The 26,038-nt window shown below is 40.3% G+C and overlaps 1 protein-coding gene across 2 annotated transcripts in view; it reads right to left on the minus strand.

The window, feature by feature from the left end:
- ABCB1 (ATP binding cassette subfamily B member 1) overlaps positions 1 to 26,038 on the minus strand; it is a 102,357-nt gene that overhangs the window by 62,275 nt on the left and 14,044 nt on the right. Inside the window, exons 4-7 of one of the 2 annotated variants that reach the window (XM_067746119.1) lie at positions 24,692 to 24,863; positions 11,009 to 11,060; positions 7,966 to 8,157; positions 7,372 to 7,543 (exon numbers count right to left, since the gene is read on the minus strand). In XM_067746119.1, the coding sequence (XP_067602220.1) occupies positions 7,372 to 7,543; positions 7,966 to 8,157; positions 11,009 to 11,060; positions 24,692 to 24,863 (588 nt within the window). The remainder of the gene's footprint in view (positions 1 to 7,371; positions 7,544 to 7,965; positions 8,158 to 11,008; positions 11,061 to 24,691; positions 24,864 to 26,038) is intronic. The other variant, XM_067746120.1, reaches the window with a different exon arrangement.

Here is a 26,038-nt window from a genome sequence, read left to right on the forward strand (position 1 = left end):
AGTCCTTTGTCAGATATATGATTTTCATATTATTTTTTTCCCAGTGTGTAGCTTGTCTTTTCATCCCCTTTACATGGCTTTCAGAGAGCAAAAGTTATGAATTTTGACAAAGTCTAATTTATAATTTCTTTTTCTTTTTTTTGGCAGTACGCAGGCCTCTCACTGTTGTGGCCTCTCCCGTTGCAGAGCACAGGCTCCGGACGCGCAGGCTCAGCGGCCATGGCTCACGGGAGCAGCCGCTCCACGGCACGTGGGATCTTCCCCGACCAGGGCACAAACCCGTGTCCCCTGCATCGGCAGGCAGACTCTCAACCACTGCGCCACCAGGGAAGCCCTATAATTTCTTTTTAAGGATCAAGCTTTTAGTAATCAAATCTAAGAACTCTTTGCCTAGGCCTAGATCCCAAAGATTTTCTCCTATTTTCTTTCTAAAAGTTTTATAGCTTTACATTTTACATATAAATCCACAATCCATTTTTAGTTAATTTTTGTGTAGAGTGTGAAGTTTTGGTCTTTTTTCTTTAACCTCTGGATGTCCAATTGTTCCAGCACTATTTGCTGAAAAGACCATTCTTCTGCCATTGAATTGCTCTCACACCTTCATCAAACATCAGCTGGGCATATTTGTGTAAGTATATTTCTGGGTTCTCTATTGTTTCATTGATCTATGTGTCTATCCCTCCACCAATATACTATAGCTATATAGTAAGTTTTAGTATCAGGTAGACATATTCCTCTCACTTTATTCTTCTTTGTCAAAATTGTTTTAGCTATTCTAGAGCCTGTATCTTTCCATATAAATTTTAAAATAAACTTGCTTACCTATGTCCACAGAAAAACCTTTCTGAAATTTTTTATAGGAAATGCCTTAAACCTACAGATCAGTTTGAAAAAAGAAATCAACGTTTTACTGTGTTCAGTCTTCTAATCCATGAACGCACTATGTCTCTCCATTTATTTAGCCTTGATTTCTTTCATCACATTTAATAATTTTCAGCATACAGATCCTATATATGTTTTGTGAAATGTACACTTAAGCATTTCATTTTACTTGGAGTGACTAAATGGTATTAATTTTAATTTAACATTTAAATATTGGTTTATGCATGTTCATTGTTAGTATGCAGAAATGCAATTGATCTGGTATCCTTTGACCTTTCCAAACTCAGTTGTTAGTCCTAGGAAATTGTAGATTCCTTGAGATTTTCAACTTAGAAGATTACATTATCTATAGTTTTATTTCTTCCTTTCTCATCTATATGCCTTTTATTTCTTTTTCTTGTCTTGTTCTAGTACTTGTTCTAGTTCTTGTCTTGCTCTAGTACTTTGTTGAAACAGTGGTGAGCATGGTCTTCCTTATCTTCCTTATTTCCAGTCTTAAGGGGAAAACATTCAATCTTTCACCATTAAGCATGATATTAACTGTAGAGTTTTCACAGATGATCTTCATCAAGCTGAAGTAATATCTTTCTTTTCTTCACTTCCTGAGAGGTTTTTTTTTCATCATCAATGTGTGTTAGATACCGTCAAATGTTTTTTCTCTGTCAACTGATATGATCACACAGGTTTTCTTCTTTAGCTTATTGATATAGTAGATAACATGGATTGATTTTCAAATGTTGAAGCAGCCTTGCATAGCTGAAACAAATTCCACCTGCTCATAGTAAATTATTCTTTCTATACATTGCCAAATCTAGTTTGCTAATATGTTATTGAAGAATTTTTATTCTTAGTCCATGAAAGATACTGATCTGCCATTTTCTTTCTTTTTTTTTTTTTGTATTGACTTTGTCTGGTTTTGGTATCAGCTTAATACTGGTTTCATAAATGAGCTGGGAAGCATTCCTGCTTTGGGGGGAAAGAAGTAAAAGTCTTCTTTCTTCTGGGGGAGACTGTATAAAATTGGTGTTAGTTCTTCTTTAAATGTCTGGTAAATTTTTCCAGTAAAATCATCCGTGCCTGGAGAATTCTTTCTCAGGAGCTCTGAAGTTACAAAATAAATTTCTTTGATGATTATAGGGCTATGAAGATTGTCTATTTCATCTTAGTTGAATTTTGGTAGTTTGCAGTTATCAAGGAGTTGATCTCTAAGTTTTCAAATTTGTGAGGATAAAGTTTTTCATAATATTTCCTTTATCTTTTTAATGTCTGTGGGATTTGTAGTAATATTCCATATTTCAATCTCGATATTGTGATTTGTGTCTTCTTTTTGTCAGTCTTGCTAATTTTATTGATTTTGTTTTGAAGAACGAACTGTTTCCTTGATTTTCTCTATTACTTTCCTATTTTCAAGTTCACTGATTTCTGCTCTTACCTTTATTGTTTCCTTATTCTGCTTGCTTTGGTTTTATTTTGCTCTTCTTTTTTCTAGTTTCTTGAGGTAGGAACTTACATTATTGATTTTAGATCCTTGCTCATTTCTAATGTAGATATTTAATGCTATAAATTTCTCTCAACACTTCTTTAGCTGCACCCAAATATTTTGGTATTTTATGGCTTTGTTTTCATTCGGTTATATTTTTTTTCTTTGAAACTTCTTTTACAACCCATGGATTATTTTAACATGTATTGTTTAATTACCAAATATTTAGAGACTTTCTCAGTGTTGTTATTTGTTTCTAGTGGGATACCACTGTAGTCATAGAAAACACTTTGATGGTTTCAATTCTTTTAAATTTGTTGAGGTTTGTTTTATGGCCCAGGATATGAACTATATTGGTGAATGTTTAATGTGTATCCTGTTGTCGGGTACAATGTTTTATGAACACCAATTAGATCCTATTGGTTGACTGTGTTGGTCAGATCTTCTACAGTCTGATTTTTTGTCTAGTAATTCTATCAATGCTGAGCAAGGATAATAAAATAATTGTGGTTTTTCTATTTCTCCCTTCAATGTTCTCACTTTTTACTTCATTTAATTTGAGGCTTTGTTATTTGGTGCATACATATTTCGGATCATTATGTCTTCCTGGTGGAATGATCCCTATTATCATTATGTAATGCTCCTCTTTTTTGTAGTAATTTTCTTTGTTCTGAAGTTTATATTATCAGATATTAATATAGCCATTCCCTAAAAAAAGTAATGTTTTCATGTATATCTTTTTCCATCCTGTTACTTCCCTCTACCTATGTTGTTGAATTTGAAGTTTCTTGTAAGCAGCAGATACTCGGTAGGTCATGTTTTTTAAATCAACTCTGCCAATTTCTTTTTTGATTTGTATATTTTAACTATTTACAGTTAAGGTAATTAATATGTGAGCAGTTAAGTCTACCATTTTACTATCTGTTTTCTATATATTTCCTCTGTTTCTCATTCCTCTGCTTCTCTTGCCTACCTGAGAGTTACTTGATCAAGTTTTAGGATTCCATCTTGATTTATTTATAGTGGTTTTGAATATATCTTTTTGCTTAGGTTTTGTAATAGCTGTTCTGGATGTTATAATGTTCATATGTGACTTATAAAAATCAACATTTTACCACTTATAATTTTTGGTTCAATCATCAAATAAGATTTAGAAATCTCCTGGAGAAAGAAAAGCCCAAATTTCTGCTCTTTCCATTGTTCCTTTTCCCTTCCTGATGCGCCAATATTTCTTATATCACTTCCCTTCTGTTTGAAGAACTTCACTTAGCCAGTCTTTAATAGTAGGTATGCTAATGGAAGGTTCTTCTATATTTCCATGATCTGAGAATGTTTTTATTTCCCCACCATTCCTGAAAAATACTTTTACCAAGTATTCAGTTGACAGTTCTTTTCTTTAAGAACTTGAGAAATATTTTGCTACTTCCTTCTGGTCTTTTGTAGTTTCAGATGAGAAATATAATGTCATTCAAATTGGTGTTCCCTAGTAGGTAATGTGTTGTTGCTCTTTAGCTGTTTTTAACTTTTTTCTTTGTCTTTAGTTTTCAGTAATTTAATTACAATTTGTTTAATCATGGATTTCTTTGAGTTCATCCTGTTTGAGGTTAGCTTAGCTTCTTGGATCTCAAGGGTTTTTTGGTTTTTTTTTTTTTTTTTTTTTTTTGGCTGCATTGGGTCTTCATTGCTGCATGCGGGCTTTCTCTAGTTTTTTCGAGCAGGGGCTACTCTTCGTTTCGGTGCGCAGGCTACTCATTGCAGTGGCTTCTCTTGCTGTGGAGCACAGGCTCTAGGTGCACGGGCTTCAGCAGTGGTGGCTCGCGGGCTCTAGAGCACAGGCTCAGTAGTTGTGGCACATGAGCTTAGTTGCTCCGCAGCACATGGGATCTTCCCTGACCAGGAATCGAACCCGTGTCCCTTGCATTGGCAGGCAGATTCTTAATCACTGCGCTACCAGGGAAGTCCCGGACCTAAACGTTTGTCTTTCACAAATCTTGGAAATTTTCAGGAATTATTTCTTCCAATACTCCATCAGCCTTACTTTTCTTTCTTTTGGGACTCTGACGGTAACAAATATTCTATCTTTTGTTATTGTCCAACAGGTGCCTGAGGCTCTTTTCATTTTCCCTGTTTGGGGGTGGGGGTGTGTGTAAATTCTATTGTTCTACCTCCAGGTATACTGATTCTCTCCTGTCATCTCCACTTAACAAGATTAAGCCCATCCATCATGACTTTTATTTCTGCTGCTGTATCTTTCTGATCTCTAATTTCATTCTGTCCTTTTTTCATAACTTCTTTTTCACTGCTGCTATTTTCTATTTTCTTTTGTTTCAGGAGAATTTGTAATTGATTAGTGAAGCACTTTTATAATGACTGCCCCAAAATCCATGCCAAACAATTCTAACACATGAATTATCTCAAGAGTGGTCAGTCAACTGTTTTTTTCTCATTCAAACTGTGATTTTCTTTCTTGGTATAACAAAAGTGATTTTTTATTATATCCTGGACATTCTGTCTATTATGTTAGGAGACTCTGAGTCCTATATAAATCTTTTATTTTAGCAAGCAGTTACCCTGTTTGGGTTTAGCATGCAATTCTTGACCTACTTTTGTGAGCTGTGGTTCCAATAGCAGTTTTACATTCAGAGTCTTTCTGGTATTATTTTTTGCCAGCATGGTTTATCTAGAGTTGCTGGGGCCCCTGCTTCTGCTACCTGAGGGAGTGGAAATGATTTCTTAAGGTCAGACCACCAGGTATCTCTTGTAGGGGCAGGATACGGTAGCTTCCCCTCCCTGTGCCCTCTAGCTGACCCAGTGTCTCTGGGTGGGGTTAGAGAGTTGCATGCAGAGATCAAAAGAGGCTTCCTGGAGTAGGAAGCTTGCTGGGACGAAGTCCCTTCCTGTTCTACATTCTTGCACTGGTGCCTCTGGGTTAGAGAAGAGAGCCTCAGGCTCACAGGAGCTTCCTAAACTGGGCCACATTTCTTTTTTAATATGGTTGACAACCAGATAATTTAAGAAATTTGTTTGAAACCATACCAAAAGCTTATGGCAGAGTGAACTTAGGTCTCCAGCAATAAGTCTAGGGCTCCATTTATTAAAGAAATAGTATCTGAAGCAATGCACAATTACTTATTAAGAGATTAACTTACTGCTTTCTCCCGTAACTTAACTAGAGCGTGAATATATTTTAAAACAGTTTTTCAACAAATACTGATACGAAGCATCTGCCATCTGACTTGCTTAATATCCTAGTAAACAAGAAAATCAATTAACACAAAAGCTTCTGCCAAATATTTCAACAGATTAATGCAGAGATACAATTTAGCCACCAAGAACACCACTTAAACACTGTGTTAGTCTCAGCAACAAATAACAGAGTTCTCAGAACTTCAATTTCTTCCTCCATAAAATGAGATAATATCTATACTTCAGAAAAATATGTATTTCATGCCTTTGAGGAAGAAGAAAAGATAATATGATAGAGTGAGGGGAAAAATATTCTGTAATATTCTACAACCTCCTTCTTCATATATAGAAAATATTATAGTTAAATACTGCAAAAGGCATAACATCTGCTAATTCTGGGGGAAATTAAAATATGTTGTTATTTTATTCTCTGAAATTCCCTGGGATTTTTTAACCTAAAAAGTGGGATCTGGGCTTCCCTGGTGGCGCAGTGGTTGAGAGTCCGCCTGCCGATGCAGGGGACACGGGTTCGTGCCCCGGTCCAGGAAGATCCCACATGCTGTGGAGCAGCTGGGCCCGTGAGCCATGGCCGCTGAGCCTGCACGTCCGGAGCCTGTGCTCCGCAACGGGAGAGGCCACAGCAGTGAGAGGCCCGCGTACCGCAAAAAAAAAAAAAAGTGGGATCTGGATAACAAGGTCCTATTGTGTGACACAGGAAACTATATTCAATATCCTGTGATAAACCATAATGAAAAATATGAAAAAGAACGTATATAGATGTATAACTGAATCACTTTGCTGTACAGCAGAAATTAACACATTGTAAGTTAACTGTACTTCAATAAAATAAGTTTTTTAAAAAAGAAAAATATGTATTTGCCTGACACAGTAGATACTAAAAACACAGCAGTTATTGTTTACAATAGCAAAACAATATCCACCCTACAGGGTTAAGTTTTTTTAAATTTCTTAATACTTACAGCCTGATTTATTTTGTGTTAGGCTTGGCTGGTTGGGCCTCTGTTATTTTATGACCTTTTGCCACATAAATGTGTAATGCTTTCTCTAATTTTTCTTCTTCTCTAAGAAATTACGTACTGGGCCAATCTCTCCACTGCCACCCACTCTTACATGAAATCAGTTTAAAATGAACAGCACACGCAGTCTTGAAAGAGAAAGGCCTGTGTATGGAGGTGGGGAGGGCCGTTTGTACTGCTCTGCCTTTGTGACTGGGAGAAAGAACTGTAGACTTTGGATTGACATGCATATGGGACTAGAAGATACCTCTTTTTAAAAACTTGTTTTCACACCAAGGGATTTAAGTATCTATAAACACAGTCATTTATAACGCTGACAAAACTGTTCAATCATTACCAAATTAAATAAAATCTACAAAAACATTCAAATCAATAATGGTTATTGAATGGGACCTATGTGTTGTTCACTGAACTTGAAGCTCTTCCTGAATCTCTACTTATGAATATGGAACTGCCTACCAGGGAACACAGCTCGCCAAAAGCTGAGCATGCCTTTCACATGAAGGCAGAGGATGAGATGGGACAGCTACTTCTTTCTTTGTCATCCCTTCCCCAAATAACTGCAGGGCAAGGACAGCACAGAGTCCTTGGTAGGTATAAGACTCACTGAGATTGCACCTGCTTATTCCCACTGATCGTGAAGAGAAGGTTCGAAACCAAGTATCAACTATAGAGGCAGGGTCATCAAGTGAGAAAAACAGCCTTCCGAGGCATGGAGTTATGGGGTGTTTCGGGAGTGGAGACAGTTAAGATAAGATAAGATCTGGATTCACAGGATTCACCTACCTTTGCCCAGATAGCAGCTGACAGACCAAGAACAGGACTGACGGCTAAGATCACAAGGGTTAACTTCCAACCTTGTGTAAATCCTACTGTAAAACCGGTGAAGAATGTTGCCATTGACTGAAAGAATATTCCAATTTTGTCACCAATTCCTTCATTAATTTTGGAGACATCACTAAAAGAAGAGACGGTGTTAGAAATAAACATCAGAATTGCGAACACAGAACTTTTCTCCTGAATCTAGCTGGCTTTTTTGTTTGTTTCAGCGTGGGGGTAAATTAGTTTACATCTAGGATCTTGCACAGTCACGTCCCCAGCAAGCATCATGTTGCTGCTCTAATGCACACTCCCAGAGGATTTTCTCGAGTTTGGCAAGCCCAACACCTCATTCATTGCTAGCCATGCAAGTCCCCTCATACCCTGCCAGGGTTCTGGGAATGAAAAGATGCGTGAGACACGACTGCGGCTCAGAAGGAATTTCGTGTCATAATTACTTCTGAGTGATGCACTAATGTCTCCTAACAGATCTGATGACTTCTCTTTCATTTTGTAAGAGTCAGAAGCACATCGGAGTTCGACATAAACCCAGGTACTTACTCTGAGAGCCGGGTGTTAAGCTCCCCAGTGTCATGCACGTCAAACCAGCCTACCTCCTGCCGCATGACAGCATGAAAAAACTGTTTTCTAATTTTGTATACTTGTCTTCCTGCTGCCAGGCACCAGAATGAAACCTGGATGTAAGCGGCGACAAGCACGCCAGCCCCGATTCCACTGTAATAATAGGCGTACCTGGAAAACGACAAGAAAACTGCACATGCTCTGCTTTCTCATCAATGCACCTTCCCACAACAGACCACTCACCCTGCCTTTTCTGGTTGTCTGTCTATCTTGACCTCCTTCACAAGCAGAGTTGGTCGGCATCCAACTACAGCTGCCCTGTTACAGTGTCATGCTTAAGAGTGTGGTTTCTAGGGCTTCCCTGGTGGCACAGTGGTTGGGAGTCCGCCTGCCGATGCAGGGGACATGGGTTCGTGCCCTGGTCCGGGAGGATCCCACATGCCGCGGAGCGGCTGGGCCTGTGAGCCACGGCCGCTGAGCCTGCGTGTCCGGAGCCTGTGCTCCGCAACGGGAGAGGCCACAACAGTGAGAGGCCCGCGTACCGCAAAAAAAAAAAAAAAGACTGTGGTTTCTGTTTTGGCTCAAAGCACCGCTCTTCACTTAACTGCTGTGTAGCCTTGCTTAACCTTTCTAAGCCTCAGTTTTCTGATTGGTAAAATGGAGAGAAGAACTATAACACAGTGGGACCTCCCTGGAGGTCCAGCAGTTAAGACGCCACGCTTCCACTGCAGGGGGCGCGGGTTCGATCCCTGTCTGGGGAAATAAGATCCCGCATGCCGCGAGGCACGGCCATTAAAAAAAAAAAACTTTTACACAGTAACGTATGAATACACTTGGGCCCATGCCCAGCACAGAGTTAGCACCCAGAGAATGCCGGTTATTGTGAAAGACTTGTGTGGTGCCTTGAAGCGTCACAGCATCAGGTAATCTACCACTGTCCTCCTGCGTCGTTGGATTACCTCCGTATCAGCTGATGAGCACTTGGGGTGGTTTCTGCACACTGGAGAGTGGAAACAAGTGACAGAATTTGCCAGAAAGTGGAACCAAGAGATGGAAATGGTCCCCTGATCTTTTGGGTTATTCATCTGGCAGAGCTTAGATGCCACGAGACAATTGAAAATGAAAAGTATTTTTATATCATCTGCCCAACTGGCCATCATAAGTTATCCTGAAATGCTTAATGAATCAAGTAGCAGTCCTTCCAGTTTAAATTCTAAAAATAAAGAACATGAGCATCTTCTAAATCCAGACCCTTGACCATCTAGAAATGCTAAATGTGTGTTTCCTCATCTGAGTCTTCATGCTGAAAAAAGCAAGCAACTCATGTGCTTCACTAAGCACTTACATTTTAGGTAAAGACAAACATGCTAAAATGAAATACAGGATTTAAAAGTTTTTAAAAGTTCACTACTTGCCACCCTCAAAGAAAAATGCTTCTATAAACCATGCAGAAGCTATAAGAATGGCATTGTGAAAAAGAAACGAAATTGAGTTATTTGTAGTGAGGTGGATGGACCTAGTCTGTCATACAGAGGGAAGTAAGTCAGAAAGAGAAAAACAGATACCGTATGCTAACACATATATATGGAATCTAAGGAAAAAAAAAGAAAAAAGGTCATGAAGAACCTAGGGGCAAGACGGGAATAAAGACACAGACCTACTAGAGAACGGACTTGAGGACATGGGGAAGGGGAAGGGTAAGCTGGGACGAAGTGAGAGAGTGGCATGGGCATATATACACTACCAACCGTAAAATAGATAGCTAGAGGGAAGCAGCCGCATAGCACAGGGATATCTGCTCGTTGCTTTGTGACCACCTAGAGGCGTGGGATAGGAAGGGTGGGAGGGAGGGAGACGCAAGAGGGAAGAGATATGGGAACATATTTATACGTATAACTGATTCACTTTGTTATAAAGCAGAAACTAACACACCACTGTAAAGCAATTATACTCCAATAAAGATGTTAAAAAATAAATTAATTAAATTAAATTTTAAAAAATGGCAGTGTGATAACCATATAGTTGCTGATGTCAATGTTTGCAACCTGGTGTAAACATATCTTCCCCAAGCTATACCTGGTAATTTACAATGTATTTATCAGGGAAGATGTAATTAGAATACTAAATTTTAGTTAATAGATAACAATATTTAATTATTATCCAAGTGTTAATGATATAGCGAGACAGTTGAAAAGAAACCTCATTTAAGAAGTAGAATGCATGCTTTGACAATAAATTAATGTATTGTAGGCCGTCAGTCTATGTTTACTCAAAACACACCTGTGCTTAAGCATTTATAAAACGATTACAAGACATTCTGTTTTTCATCAATATTTTAAAAATGCCTCTCTATAGGAATATTTGGAAGTAATTCTCATCTTTCAAAATATGGTCAAATATCTCCATTTTCCTCAAATCTACAGAACCATTTATAGGATAATGTGGAATCATTATCTTCTGAATCACCAAGTAATACCTTTGGACATGTTTTATAAGCTGTTCTAAGAGCAAACTTCAAGATAAGTAAATCATTAATGAAAGCCTCCCCAAGGTGACTTAAGGTTAAAAGGACTATAGTTATTCTGGGACGCCTTGTTTCATATATTAGAATTAGATGCTGTGTTACAAAAAAAAAATCCTGTTGACTGATCTCATGATATCACGACTAAAAATATCCAGGAATCAAACTAATAATTACAAAGCCATTGCAAATAATGTGATTCCTAATTTAACTGCATTTTAAATAAGGCCACTTTGAACTCCTCTAATTTCCCTGTAGATGATATTCTATATTTACCAATGCATACATCAGTCCAATCCAGGCTTAACCTTAACTTTACACATCTTATGCCGCAAATTATTTTCTTTAAAAAAAATATCCTACCTTGTATCCTCCTAGAAACAATGATGTTGCTCTCCTCAAAACTTTGAATCTTTATTATAATAACGCAAAATTTTAAACATTGCTACAACTGGACTGAGACTGAAATGCTTAGCAATAGTAAGGAAAACATCTACTTACGTGGTCATTTCCTCCTCCAGCTTTTCGCCGAAATACGTACTGTCCAGAAAACCTAGATCACCACAAAGCATATACCGTTATATCTCTTTGTTTTCCATTAAAAATGAATCAAACTTGTGTCACTTAACAATTTACACAAAAATAGGTCAAACTGATTTAATTTCAATTATGTGTAAGCACCACGGCATCCATTCAAATCTTTTACTACCAGCTGTGTGCAACCACACACACACTAAATTCATTGAAGCTTATTTGCAAGAAGAAAGCCACACTGATTGAGGAGTCTGTCAGCAGAAATACTAGTGTCCCTGGATTAAAATATTTTATGCAATAGCACTGCAAGATGACATAGAGAAAAATCTTTTCTAGGCGCTTTGTCCTGATAAATATCAGTGCAGACTTGACACTAAAGCACTTAGTATTTCAAATAGAACACAGCATTTCTCCAGTTTTTATTTTTAGTTTAAAAATATAAAATACAGGGACTTCCCTGGTGGTGCAGCGGTTAAGACTCTGAGCTCCCAACGCAGGGGGCCCGGGTTCAATCCCTGGTCAGGGAACTAGATCCCACATGCATGCCACAACTAAGAGTTCACATGCCACAGCTAAGGAGCCTGTGAGCCACAACTAAGGAGCCAGCGAGCCTCAACTAAGGAGCCCACCTGCCACAACTATGGAGCTTGGTGAGCCACAACTAAGGAGCCCACCTGCTGCAACTAAGGAGCCAGGGAGCCGCAACTAAATAAATAAATATAAATAAAAGAATTGCTAAAATATATATATATAGAAAATACAAAGAAAAATGTCATAAATACCAGTCAGCTCATCATGCATTATTAGCAAATGTTAACATTTTGGGACAAGGTACATTAAAACTTTAACACCCCCACCTAAATACACACACACACACACACACACACACACACGCACGCACGCACTAGCCACTGTTCATTATTCTGGGGTGAATTTTTTTCAGATTTTCTTTTCTGTATGCAAGTATACACATACACATATACACATACATGCTTATGTTAAAAGGCAGAATCACAGTCCACACTCTGGCTGATTTTCCATGTCATTATGTGTGTATATATGTATATCTTTATTTTTTCTAAGTTGCATCTATTTCAGTTACTTCCAATATCTTACTTTTACAAGCAATGCTGCATTAAACCTGTACATATATATTAAATACGGTGAATATTTTTGCAGGGTAAGTTTTCATAATCAAGATGGCTGGATCAATAGGGAGGCACACTATAAATCTTGTAGTTATTTCAAAAGTTACAGTATAACGCGAGACAGCCTGGGTCAGATGAGTGTGATTTTGACAGGTGCGGGAAAGAGGAAGAAAAGTTTTTCTGGCAAAGGGAACAACATAGACAAAAGTTCAGCACATGTTTGAAGAATGAATAAGCCGCTTTGGCAGGGGTGTGGGTGTGTTGTGTGGATGGAAGGAGGTGGATATATGGTTGAAAGATAATCTAGGCCCCACAGGTATGGTGTATAAAAACTAGTAAGCATTCCCTGGTTTTGAGCAGAAAAGGACAAGAGTAGAGGTTTGGTCTAGGATGACTTAGCTACCAGAAATGTGTAAGTTTAACTGGAACAGGGGAGACTGACAGATGGAGCTACTGCAATTAAGTAAGGAAAGAGGGTGGAAATGAGAATAGGAAAGAAGGAAAGTACCCATAAGATCTAGAGAGTGAGAAGTTACAGGCTCTAGCAACCGATGGAACAGAAGTAGCAAGAGTAACAATAAAAAAAAAGACCAAGACCTTGAGTTTAAGCATCGGGACAAGGGTGATGTCGTGGTGGGACATAAGAAGTCAGCAAAAAGATGAGATCTGGGCAGATGTGAGCAGATTATTAGTTCAGTTCTGAAGATCTTTATTCTGTGGTACCTGGGACATTCTACTGAAGATGTCCAGTAAGTATTCAAACTGTGGCCCTCCAGTTCTAGACAGAGTTAGGTCTTAAGATGTAGGAGTCTCACATCTTAGAGGTCATAGCTAAATTCAAGAAAGAAAAAAGCCATCTCTTCTCACCTGTGAGGACAGGATGGCAGGTAGGGAGGAAATGACAACCAAGCACAGCACCCCACGGAAGGCTACATTTAGGAGTAAGAGAGAAAGTAGGAAGTCATAGAGAGATGCAGAGATGTAGCAAAACATGCAGCAGAGAAACTCGACAGCTTCCACTTTATGTCAACTGGAATAAGTGTACAGATAAATTTCTAATCAGTTATGATATTGCTTCTGCTCCATATTTTCAAAGATAAAACAGGATATTAAATATTGATAGCTGGGTGAGGATTTTTCTCCACATCAGTCTCAGAAGATCTCTCATTGCAGATGATCTAGGCAGGAAATGTCAATAGTGTGTATCACAACCAAATCAAGACAAATTTTCAAGTCTAACTAAATATCTGTTTTCTACTCATTGCTACTACCAGTTTTCTCAATTCTAGAGATAAGGGACCCGGAGAATTTGAACAAACATTCTTTGGCAATGGTGGCTTCTAGGTCTACCATCACATTTATTCAGCTCAGAAAGTAAAAATTATGTTCAAGGTCAAAACTGAGTCCTTTATGTTTATGTGTACAATATTCTCTCTCTCTCTCTCAGTGTGTGTGTGTATATATATATAAATAATTTCAGTCATCAGAAACCAACTCTTGCACCAAGTACCTTTTATTTGTGCTTCGGTGGTGTCAAAGTGCACCAGTAAATTAAAAAATGGAGCATTCAAGTCCTCTGACAGAGATGATCTCTACTCACCAAAGAATGAAATAAAGATATGTTCTTTAAACTCCCTCCAATCAACTTTTCTTTTCCTCCTATCAACTTTTATTAATTAAGAGCTCTCTGGCCCAGAGATTTTTCTTTCCTCTATGAGCTTCTCATAAAATTCTTATCCTGAGGCATTTTTTTCCAGAAAACCAAAACTTTGAGGCTAAAATGACTTTAGAGATCATATAGCCCAATAACTTTTTACCTGTATGGATCTCAAAGGGCTACTGCCCAGATCAACCGTTATAAAGAAGAATACTGGAAAAGTATCCAAAGATTATTATTATTTTTCAGTGAGAAAATCCAGAAGCTCTCTGGGCTATATAACAATATCAGCCAAATGATCAGTAGAGAAAAGCCAAAATTTTTTTATCCTAAAACCAAATCTTTTTTTTTTAATTAAAGTATAGTTGATTTACAATGTTGTATTAGTTTCAGGTATACAGCACAGTGATTCATATATATATTTTTATATATATATATATATATATATATATATATGTACTTCTTTTAGATTCTTTTCCCATATAGGTTATTACAGAATATTGAGAAGAGTTCCCTGTGCTATACAGTAGGTCCTTGTTGGTTATCTATTTTACATACAGTAGTGCGTGTATGTTAATCCCAACCTCCTAATTTATCCCCACTCCCCCAACAAGAAAAGGCAAACATTTCAGTGTAGCTTTTATTTTAATAAAATACTTGGTTGGGGCTTCCCTGGTGGTGCAGTGGTTGAGAGTCCGCCTGCTGATGCAGGGGACGTGGGTTCGAGCCCCGGTCCGGGAGGATCGCACATGCCGCAGAGCGGCTGGGCCCGTGAGCCATGGCCGCTGAGACTGCGCGTCCGGAGCCTGTGCTCCGCAACGGGAGAGGCCACAACAGGGAGAGGCCCACATACCAGAACCTCATTCTCCTGGTTCTCCCGCCACTCTGATCCCTCTCTCGGTCTCATTCACCGGTTCCTCATGCTCTCCCTCCTCTCTCCATGCTGGTGTTTCCCAGAATTTTATGCTCACTCCCAGGATGACCTCGACCACTTCTGCAGCTTCAGTGACTCCTGCATCTGTCCTTAAGCCACTAAAATGCTCTGCGTCCTCATGGCTAGTGCTCTGGTTCAGGTCTCCGTCATCTCTTACCTCTGCTCTAACAAAAGCCTCCTAACTGGTCTTTCTACTCCAATCAGATCTTTATATTGCCACCAGATTTTATCTTTGGGAACAAGAATATAATTATGTTGCTTCTGTTAATAACCTTCAATGACAGTCCACTGCACGAAGGATAAAGTCCAGGATCCATCACATGTCCTATTGGTCCCTTTGTAATCTTACCACAATAAGTCACACAACGACGTTCCAGATGACTTTTAACCCCACACCTTTCACCTCATCCCAGCAGCCAGGGAATTGCACAGTCACCATCTCGGGGTCGGGGTCGGGGAAGCTGCAGCATAAAAGAAAACAGTGCCCAAGTCTCTGCTTGACTGTTGTGTTCCTGAAGCCTTTGCCCTTGGGGACTAGAGAGGAAACTGGACACGACAAAATATTTTGCTTAAATTTCATGAGACTAAGCTCCGCCCTTTTAGACTAAAAACTACTTTTCACATACTAAGACGAGAGGCAGTAGAGAAGTGATGACAGCTTTCCTCCTCCAAGCCTTTATTCGTTCCCCTCTCTCTACCCTTTCACCACGATCTCGCTCCTGGAAAAGACCTCTCCTCCATGAATGAGCTCAATATGACCTCCTTCCAAGTGGCTTACCCCCAAAGAGGGTGACTGACAAGATTCCAGAGTAACTGACACACGAGTCAATTTACTAAATCAACACTAGAATAGACATACCATAGTTTATAGCCATCTCCTCCTTCCACTCCCATTGGTGTGACCTCCTAGAGAACAGGAGGGTACATTTATCTTTGTACTCTCGGTGCACACCCTGCTCTATCTGCTGTATGCAAGCTTGTCCCAAAGATGTACAAAGGTTTCACAGAGCTACCACACATGCAGACCATTTATGAAAATATTCCAACCAACCATTCTCTTATTTTGTATATGCGTCTCATGTGTTGTAGAATTAAACAGAGATACAACAGACCACTACCCTACTACCTGGGGTAAGGAAAGCCTTTTCTAAAACCAAGTAAGGGACTTCCTTGGTGGCCCAGTGGGTAAGACTCCACGCTCCCAATGCAAGGGGCCCAGGTTCGATCCCTGGTAGGGGAACTAGATCCCTCATGCATGCTGCAACTAAGAGTTCACATACCGCAACTAAGACGTCTGCATGCTGCAACTAAAAGATCCCGCATGCCGCAAACTTGCTGTTTTACCTGGCAAGCATCCATGACAGGTGTAATTTACACCCAGGGACTCCCTGATTAAAGACATTAGTAAACCACTGCTTTCAATGGTCTTCAAGGTCCATTCTAGCTCAAGAATGCTAGGATTCCAGTTTTCCCAGTCTTGTGCAGGAAACTCCATTAAACACAAGCAAGAGGATTAGGACTGACATATATACACTATCATATGTAAAATAGATAGCTAGCAGGAACATGCTATAAAGCACAGGAAACTCAGCTCCGTGCTCTGTGACGACCTAGGTGGGTGGGACGGGAGGGAGATGCAAGAGGGAGGGGCCGTATGTATACATAGAGCTGATTCACGGCACTGTACAGCAGAAACGAACACAACATAGTAAAGCAATTATACCCCAATTAAAAAAAAAAACACACAAGCAATCGGAATTTGGACCTTCTGCCTAGATCAATCCCTCTGACACTTGCCTGACAGTATGGTTGAGCTGACTGCACGTGACAGAGGTGACTCTGGGAGCCACAGTCACCTCATGTGTGCTGCTTTCACACTGGCCTGAAGAGCTGTGCCTTGGGGCTGACCTGCCTGATATACCAATACGTAAGTCTACAGGATGGCACCTTAGGCAGAGAAAAGACCAAGTGGAAAGTACTAGCGTTTGCTTCAATTTTAGGCAGAGTTTGAAACCACAAGTAGAGTGGGAAAAATACCAGAATAAAAGGCAGGATTCCTGACCCAGGAACTCAGCTCCGTCCACGAACAAGCAATTCCATTCTGGTCACTTTGTCTCAACTTCCTGAGCATTGGTTTCTACATCTATCAAATTATGGGTTTGGGCCAGATAATTTTCTAGGCTCTTTTCCACCTACAGAATTCTGTGATTCCATCTTTCATTTATTCATCGCACTTCTTAAGCACCTATAATGGGTCAGGTGTTGTCTATCTTCATTTTTTTTTTTGCTGACTTTTATAATATATTGTAGAGAGTACATTCTAACTAATCTACTTTTTGGCTCGAAGAAACATTTCCCCAATACTAACCAAAAAAAACAAAAAAAATCTGACCATACTACACTACTACTACTATTCCAGAAAAACTAGTCATATTTTAAGTTTTAACTCAGACTTAAAAATAAACTACCACACTGGGACTTCCCTGATGGTTAAGACTCCACACTCCCAATGCAGGGGGCCCAGGGTTCAATCCCTGGCCAGGGAACTAGATTCCACATGCATGCCGCAACTAAGAGCCTGCATGTCACAACTAAAAGATCCTGCACACCACAACTAAAGATCCCACGTGCGGCAACTAAAGATCCCGCACGCAGCAACAAAGATCCCACGTGCCACAACTAAGACCTGGGGCAGCCAAAGAAAGAAATCAATAATTTTAAAAATAATTAAATAAATAAGCTGCCACACAAAACACTATACTTCTAAATATTCTGTCATTATTTGGTACTCAATTTTCCAGAAATTTATCTCTCAGAATTTTTCCCATGAAATGGTTAGCAGCAGAGGAAAGCCTTGAGCAAATGAAAAGAAAACATCCATCACAGAAATTTTTATGAAGTACTTAGAACTGAAGTATTAACTAACATTCTAGTCTGGAGAATACTCATGCTAGCCTTGAGGACAGAGACGGCAATGTTTTCTGTTTACAACACCAAAGTCTTGAAACACATATTCAAGATCTGCATATGATTTATATGCTCATAGTTTAAGCAGCAAAATATAGATATTACTTTTTTTATATTTATATTACTTATATAAATATAAGTTATAAATATATTTCCACATTTCCCCTTTTTCTCTGAATTATTAACTTGTACTAGAATTTGAGTATCTCATTTGTTCCATTCCTCAGCCCACAATCTGGTAGGAGGTTAAACAGAACCAACCATGATATAGTTATGGAGAAAGAGAGAAGCCATTCATGTGGATGTACCATCGACTGAACCATTAGAGACAATAAATAATGAAGAGTTTATGTGAAGAGTACTTCTGGGTGTTACCCACAGTGAGACACGGCAGATCTCCCTCACGTACTTTCATTTCTCGATTAACACATAATCCTCACTGTCTTCCTTTCTGGGTGTCCCTCTGTCTTCTTCAGTGCATGGACTTGGGACTGGTCTGCATGCGTTCAAATACTGACTAATTACTAACTCTATGACCTCAGGCAACTTAAATATACTCAACCCTCTGGGCCCTGGTTTCCTCATCTGTAACGTATAGATAATAATAGTATCAACCTCACGTCCATGAAAGAAATAAAGGAGTTAATATATGTAAAGCACTAAGAACAGTGCCCAGCACGTATTAAGTGCTCAATAAAAATTGGCTTTAGTTACTGCTAAAAATTGAGTCTTCCTCAAGGCTTAGAACTCCCCATTCCTTTTACTTTTCCCCATATCCTATCCCAGGAGATTTATCATTCCTTCAACTCAAATGTTGTCAAATCTCTAGTCCAATTCTTTATGCCAAGATTCAGTCTCATTTCTTAAACTGCCTGGATATCATTTACACTTGTACGCAACTTGTCACCTTTAACACAACGTGTCTAAAATCACAAGCACCTTTATCCAGGCTCATGTGCAGGCAGTGAATAGTCTCATGAGGAAGATGAGAATTCACAGAACACTACAGAATTTCAGCAGTGGTTGAGTTCTGTTCACACAGATGACTTCGCAAGGCCCAAGTCATCAGAGATTTTAAGGCAAAGGCAAAACCTAACAAGATAGAGATAAAAGGGAGTAGGATGTCGGGAAATCAGATCCACAACAAAAAGAACAGAATGAAGGCCACTGTCTGATAAACAGAGAAAGGCATTGGGAGAAGAGAAAGCCTTTGAGGGGTCTATTACAGCAGCATAAAAGGATCTGCCTGGGGCTTCCCTGGTGGCGCAGTGGTTGAGAGTCCGCTTGCCGATGCCGGGGACATGGGTTTGTGCCCCGGTCCAGGAAGACCCCACATGCTGCGGAGCGGCTGGGCCCATGAGCCATGGCCGCTGAGCCTGCGCGTCCGGAGCCTGTTGCTCCGCAACAGGAGAGGCCACACAGTGAGAGGCCCGCGTACCGCAAAAAAAAAAAAAAAAAAAAAAAAAGGATCTGCTTGCTCAAAAAGTTTTTCAAACTGTCTAGTTAAATCCTATGTTTAGTGTAAAACTCTGAGGCTTTCGAGAGCCTTAGCAAATCTAAGTCTCCTGAAGCAAGGAATACTTCCTGTCCAACAAGGAGGCTCTGGTACCTAGCCTACCCCACAGAGAGGTCATGAGGTTCTACCCAGGGAAGGGCAAGAAGAAAGGTCTGAGAGTGTCTGAGGCCCCAGTAGGCTGGCCCTCCCACCAGAAGCATCAGAGAGCTCATTTGCCCTCGGCTCCAGGACCAGCATCAAAACCTTTGCTATCTACTCCCCTCACCCAGGCAGCTTTCAGGACATTTGGAAGTCTGAATCTACAAACACATTTATGACAAGATACTGAGTGTTCTAGGGTAAAAATTACAACAGAGATAGCATGGAGCCTTGAAAAGACACAGAAGGATATACAGGGGAGTGGCAATCAGGAATGGTGGTGAGAGAAGGGTATTAACTGTATTTTTTAATATTTGTTTTTAAATGGTTTCACTTGTCACATAGAACATGTCTATTTTGTGCATGAGAGAGGTACCATCTGACCAAACTTGGTCATCACCTCCTCTTGGAAGCCTGCCATGATTCCTAGATGGAGCCAGACACCCATCCTCTCCTTCCCAAGTAGTTTGTGTATCTCTGTATCATAGCACTAATCATATCCAACTGCATTTGTTGGCTCCCTTGTCCATTCCGCCCATTATGCTAAATTTCTTGGGGGATGGGAATGAATACTTAGGACACATACCATGGCTGGCTCACAGAATGCTTTAATACATATTCACTGGTGGACTGATCGAAGATAATAACCCCCTACTCAATACCCTGCCTCAGAGATTGGCAACCCTCTCCTGTAAAGGATCAGATGATATTTTAGGCTTTGTGGACCATGTGGTCTCTGTCACAACAACTCTACTGCACCACTGTGTTGTGAAAGTAGCCACAGATCATACTCAAATGAATGGGCATGGCTGTGTTCCATTAAAACTTTATGTATAGACACTGAAATTTCAACTTCATATCATTTTTATGTGTCACAAAAATATTCTTCTTTTAATTTTTCCCAGTGATTTAAAAACGTAAAAATCATTCTAAGCTCACAAGTGGCATAAAAAGAGGCAAGAGGCCAGATATTGCCCACGGGCCATAGTTTGAGGACCGTTGCCTTCCGTGATAGGCCTGCCTAGCAGTCCACAGTTCCTAAGGAAATGCTGCTGAAAGGGATAATTCACATCTATAACAGGTACTGAGTGATTTGCAATATGCCTTTCAACAAATATGAAAACTGAGGTAGTATCACAGAGCTCTATAAAGATGAAATGAGATAAGGAACCATATCATCACTGCAGGTTATGAAGGTTCATTTGTGAGGAACATGGAAGTATGAGTTTCCTGTTGATAATAATAACAATAATTAACACTGAGTACTTTTTTATGACTAAATTCTCTTCCATGAGCCTTCAATGAGGAATCCACTGAATTTTCACAACCATTCTATGAAGTAGGTTCTATTGTTATCCAACCTTTTTTTGCAGTTGAGAAATTAAAGTATGAGAAAATTCCCCAAACCTAACTAAAAAGTGGGGCAAAGGTGGGGTTTCAGTCGCAGGCAGTCCAACTCCAGAGCCTGCACTTTAACCATTGAATACAGTGCCTCTCAAGAAGGTGACACAGACAGAGACAAAACTTCCAAATACTTCTCTAAATTTTCCCAAGATTGGAAGAGGGAGCTGAATGGGAAGGATTGGCAAGGAATGCAACGTCAACTACTCCCCCCGTTGGAAACCCTATGATCCGGACATCTATGAAGATGCAGTCCAAACCACCAGCTTACGAGCTAATGCAGAGGCCTAGGAGGAGCTAGTCTCCACAGCTGGACCGTTCTGAGAACTGACGTATGCTGTTGGGTAACTAAGACAGGTTACTGCCCATCTCACATGTCTAAAGGTGGACCAGGTAGCAAACACCAAGACATAGTAATCGTCAGTACTTCTACTTAAAGAGATCAATTATTTTCTTATGAGAGTAAAGGCCAATTAACATCTGGGTGATGGAGATATAATGTATGTATATGTTAACGCACTTGGTTTTTTTTTTTAAAAAAAAGACTAGTCAAACATGCACCCCAATGTTCACAGCAGCATTATTCGCAACTGCCAAGATATGGAAGCAACCTAAGTGCCCACTGACAGATAAATAAAGAAGATGTGGTACATATATACAATAGAATACTACTCAGCCACAGAAAAGAACAAACTTTTGGCACTGGCAGCAACATGCATGGACTTGGAGGGCATTACGATAAGTGAAATCTCAGACAAAGAAAGACAAATATTGTATGATATTATCACTTATATGTGGAACCTAAAAAACACAACAGGGCTTTCCTTGGTGGCGCAGTGGTTAAGAATCCGCCTGCCGATGCAGGAGACACGGGTTCGAGCCCTAGTCTGGGAAGATCACACGTGCCACAGAGCGACTAAGCCTGTGCGCCATGACTACTGAGCCCGCGCTCTAGAGCCCGCGAGCCGCAACTACTGAGCCCGCATGCTGCAACTAGTGAAGCCCGAGCACCTAGAGCCCGTGCTCCACAACAAGAGAAGCCACCACAACGAGAAGCCCGCGCACTGCAATGAAGAGTAGCCCCCCCGCTAGCCACAACTAGAGAAAGCCCGCGCACAGCAACGAAGACCCAACACAGTCAAAAATAAATTAAATAAATAAATAAATAAAACCACAACAAACTAGTAAATATAATAAAAGAGAAGCAGACTCACAGATACAGAGAACTAACTAGTGGTTACCAGTGTGTGTGGGAGCAATATAGGGGTGGAGGAGTGGGAGATACAAACTACTGGGTGTAAGACAGGGTCAGGGATGTATTGTACAACACGGGGAATATAGCCAGTATTTTGTAATAACTGGAAATAGAAAGTAATCATGAAACACTGTATAAAAAAAATTTTAGGGGCTTCCCTGGTGGCGCAGTGGTTGAGAGTCTGCCTGCCAATGCAGGGGACACGGGTTCGTGCCCCGGTCCAGGAAGATCCCACATGCCGCGGAGCGGCTGGGCCCATGAGCCATGGCCGCTGAGCCTGCGCGTCCAGAGCCTGTGCTCCGCAACGGGACAGGCCACAACAGTGAGAGGCCCACGTACCGCAAAAAAAAAAAAAAAAAAAAAATTTAAATAGAAAATAAATTTTGAAGACCAATCCACATAGCACAAGTGAGTCTACTCTGGCCCATCCAAGTTCAGCTCTGCTAGCTTCAGGCAGCCATGTAGTAGTCTACTCTTCCCAGACTGGGCCAATTTTCAACAGCTGTGTTAATAGCCCAATATTTCCTGATAAACACAGCTGAGTTCAGCAGCTGGCCCTCCATGGAATGCATGCAGGTGTACACAGCATAATAAGTAGAACACCTCCCACAGTTAGATCAATGTGTGTGTCTGGATTTCATAAAAAGTGGGTAGGATAAGAATGGGCACAGATGTACATATAAAGTCAGCTGAGCTGCCACAGAGCCCTGAAAAGTAGTGAGAGAACCAACTCCAAAGAGTATTGCTAAATTATAGCATGCCTGGGAACCAATGGACTCAGAGAGCACCAAGTGCTTCCTTTTGGCGAACGGTATGAAAGAAAGGTGCCAGTCCAAACATAGAACATCTTTTGCCAGGTCCCTTTGAATGCCATGAAGGGGCATGATAAATGTGTAAGAATTTTACAGAGCTCAAACATACTATAAAATTTTCTGGCCCAATTCATTACCTGTCTTCACAGAACTGAAGCAGTCCCGCCTCAGGGTAAACAATGTGCCCTCCAGAATCACAAAAAAGAGTTCCCCGGATCCACAGACAGGTATCAGAGGATCCATAAATACCCCCAGTTGGAATGCCTATTAACTGGCATGCATATATTCTGGGGGAAAGGATTCAGAGTATTCATCAGAGACTTATGCAAAAGCTACATCACTTTATTCTCCCGTGTGTTCTCAAACAGGGCTTATCAAGGTTTCTACCCCTCGACTGCACAACAGGCTGTAAGTCTTCGGGTATGATTGACCAAAGGTGACTTGGGAGCTCACAGCTATCAACCAGTCCCTCCTCAATCAAGTTTGAGAGTGTGAAAGGACACTAGGGTGTGCAGGACACCCTAGTCCATTCACTTTCTCACTCTCCTAAGAAACTTGTTTTAATTTTTTCTTTTGGCCATGCCACAAGGCTTATGGAATTTTAGTTCCCCAGCCAGGAATCAAACCCAGGCCCTCAGCAGTGAGAGCGCAGAGTCCTAACCACTGGACTGCCAGGGAATCCCCATAAACTTGTTTTCGATCTCCTTTCTTTTTCAGCCAAATGTCTTACTTTTTATTTGACTGAAAAAATTGAAGTTATCAGAAGAAAAGTTCCACAAATTCTCATGTCCTCGTCTACCCACCTTTGGGCATTGACACTCAAATACTCTCTCTTCCCACCCGTTATTGTGGGTGAGCTATTTGTGCTCCTACCTCAAGCAAGTATTCCATCTTGAGCATAAGATTCCATCCTTTCTCAAGGATATCACTCAAACAAATTTCTTTCCTTTCTCGCAGAGCATCACTTTCTCCTCTCTTTTGGATCATTTCCATTAGCATACAAACAAGCTGTTATTTCTCTCATCCTAAAACACACACACACACACACACACACACACACAACTTCTCTGGTCCCCATTTCTCCATTTTCATGTTTCCAAGGAGTCTAACCTGGGACTTCCCCAGTGGCGCAGTGGGTAAGACTCCAAGCTCCCAAGGCAGGGGGCCTGGGTTCGATCCCTGGTCAGGGAACTAGATCCCACATGCATGCCGCAACTAAGAGTTCACATGCCACAACTAAGGAGCTTGTAAGCCACAACTAAGGAGTCCACAAGCTACAACTAAGACCTGGTGCAACCAAATAAATAAATAAATGGTTTTTAAAAAACAAAGAGCCTAACCTGTGGCAATGTCCAAAATTAGATTTCTGGTGTTTACTGCCAAAATACTCTCCCCTCCATCTTCCTCATCTCACCTGATGATAGCTGCATCCAGTTTATCCAGCTAAAAACTACTGAATCATCTTAAACTCCTGTCGCTTATACCCACGTCTAATATATCAGAGAATCTCGCAACTGATTCCTAGTTATCATTCAAAGTCCAGATGAGGCTCCTATACCTCTTCCTGAAACTACCTGGGATATTTCTGACTTCACAGAGCTCTCTCTTTTTCTACGTATCTCTACCAGCACTTCCACTGTATACTCTAATGCTTGTGAATATTACCTTCTGGGATTCATTACAAATATGAACTATAGCTCAGACCCCTCCACGGCACTGAACACACTAGTGCATATTTAGTAAGGGCTCCACAAACTTCATTCTGAGCGAATGATTTTTCTGCAAAGATTCCAACAAAATCAGTACAGCAAACAATACTTACTTCCATTAGTTAGTTGTGAAATAGTCAGGTTTCCTAAATTTCCTGCATTTGCAAAGCTATCCGTCATGTCTCCAAAAACCAGCATCGTGAGGGGCAGTCCGGCTCCGTGGATGATGGCGGCCACAGTCCCCAACACCATATACAACTTATCAAGCCAATTCGAATAGCGAAACTAAAAAATGAGAAAACACAGAGAAGAGGAACAATTAGCACAATTTCATGGATGATTAGCTCTACTTTCCAAATATATCTGAAATCTAAACAGTTCTCAGACTACTACTGCGACCACGTTGGTCTGATAACCTAATTAGAAATAGGCATTTGGGACTTCCCTGGTGGCACAGTGGTTAAGAATCCGCCTGCCAATGCAGGGGACACAGGTTCAAGCCCTGGTCCGGGAAGATCCCACATGCCACGGAGCGACTAAGCCTGTGCGCCACAACTACTGAGCCTGCGTGCCTCAACTACTGAAGCCCACATGCCTAGAGCCCATGCTCTGCAACAAGAGAAGCCACCACAATGAGAAGCCTATGCACTGCAACAAAGAGTAGCCCCCGCTCGCCACAACTAGAGAAAAGCCCATGCACAGCAATGAAGACCCAATGCAGCCAAAAATAAATAGATAAATAAATAAAAATAAATGTATTGAGGTAATTTAAAAAAAGAAAAGAAAAGAAATAGGCATTTGTTTCTTTTTTTGAGTTCTGACCTTCTTCTTTATATTGGACTCAGTCTGTCTTCTTTTTTTAAATTGAAGTTTAGTTGATTTACAATATATTAGTTTCAGGTGTGCAACAGTGATTCAACAATTTTATGGATTATACTCTATTTAAACTTATTATAAAATATTGGCTATATTCCCTGTGTTGTACAATACATCCTTGTAGCTTACTTATTTTATACACAGTAGTTTGTACCTCTTTAATCCCCTACCCCTATCTCATCCCTCCGACCTTCCCTCTCCCCACTGATAACACCAGTTTGATTTCTGTATCTGTGAGTCGGTTTCTGGTTTGTTATCTTTATTTGTTGTATTTTTTAGAGTCCACATGTAAGTGATAACATCCAGTATCTGTCTTTCTCAGGTCTGACTTATTTCACTAAGCATAATACACTCTAGATCCATCCATGTTGTTGCAAATGGCAGAACTTCATTCTTTTTTATGACTGAGTAGTATTCCACTGTGTGTGTGTGTGTACCACATCTTTATCCATCCATCTGTTGACGGACACTTAGTTTGCTTCCGTATCTTGGCAACTGTAAATAATGTTATTAAGAATACTGGGATGCATATATCTTTTCAAATTAGTGTTTTTCTTTTCTTTGGATCTATACCCAATAGTGGA

The sequence above is a fragment of the Pseudorca crassidens genome, chromosome 8 (genome assembly GCF_039906515.1).
Source record: "Pseudorca crassidens isolate mPseCra1 chromosome 8, mPseCra1.hap1, whole genome shotgun sequence".
In the NCBI taxonomy this organism is placed as follows: Eukaryota; Metazoa; Chordata; class Mammalia; order Artiodactyla; family Delphinidae; genus Pseudorca; species Pseudorca crassidens.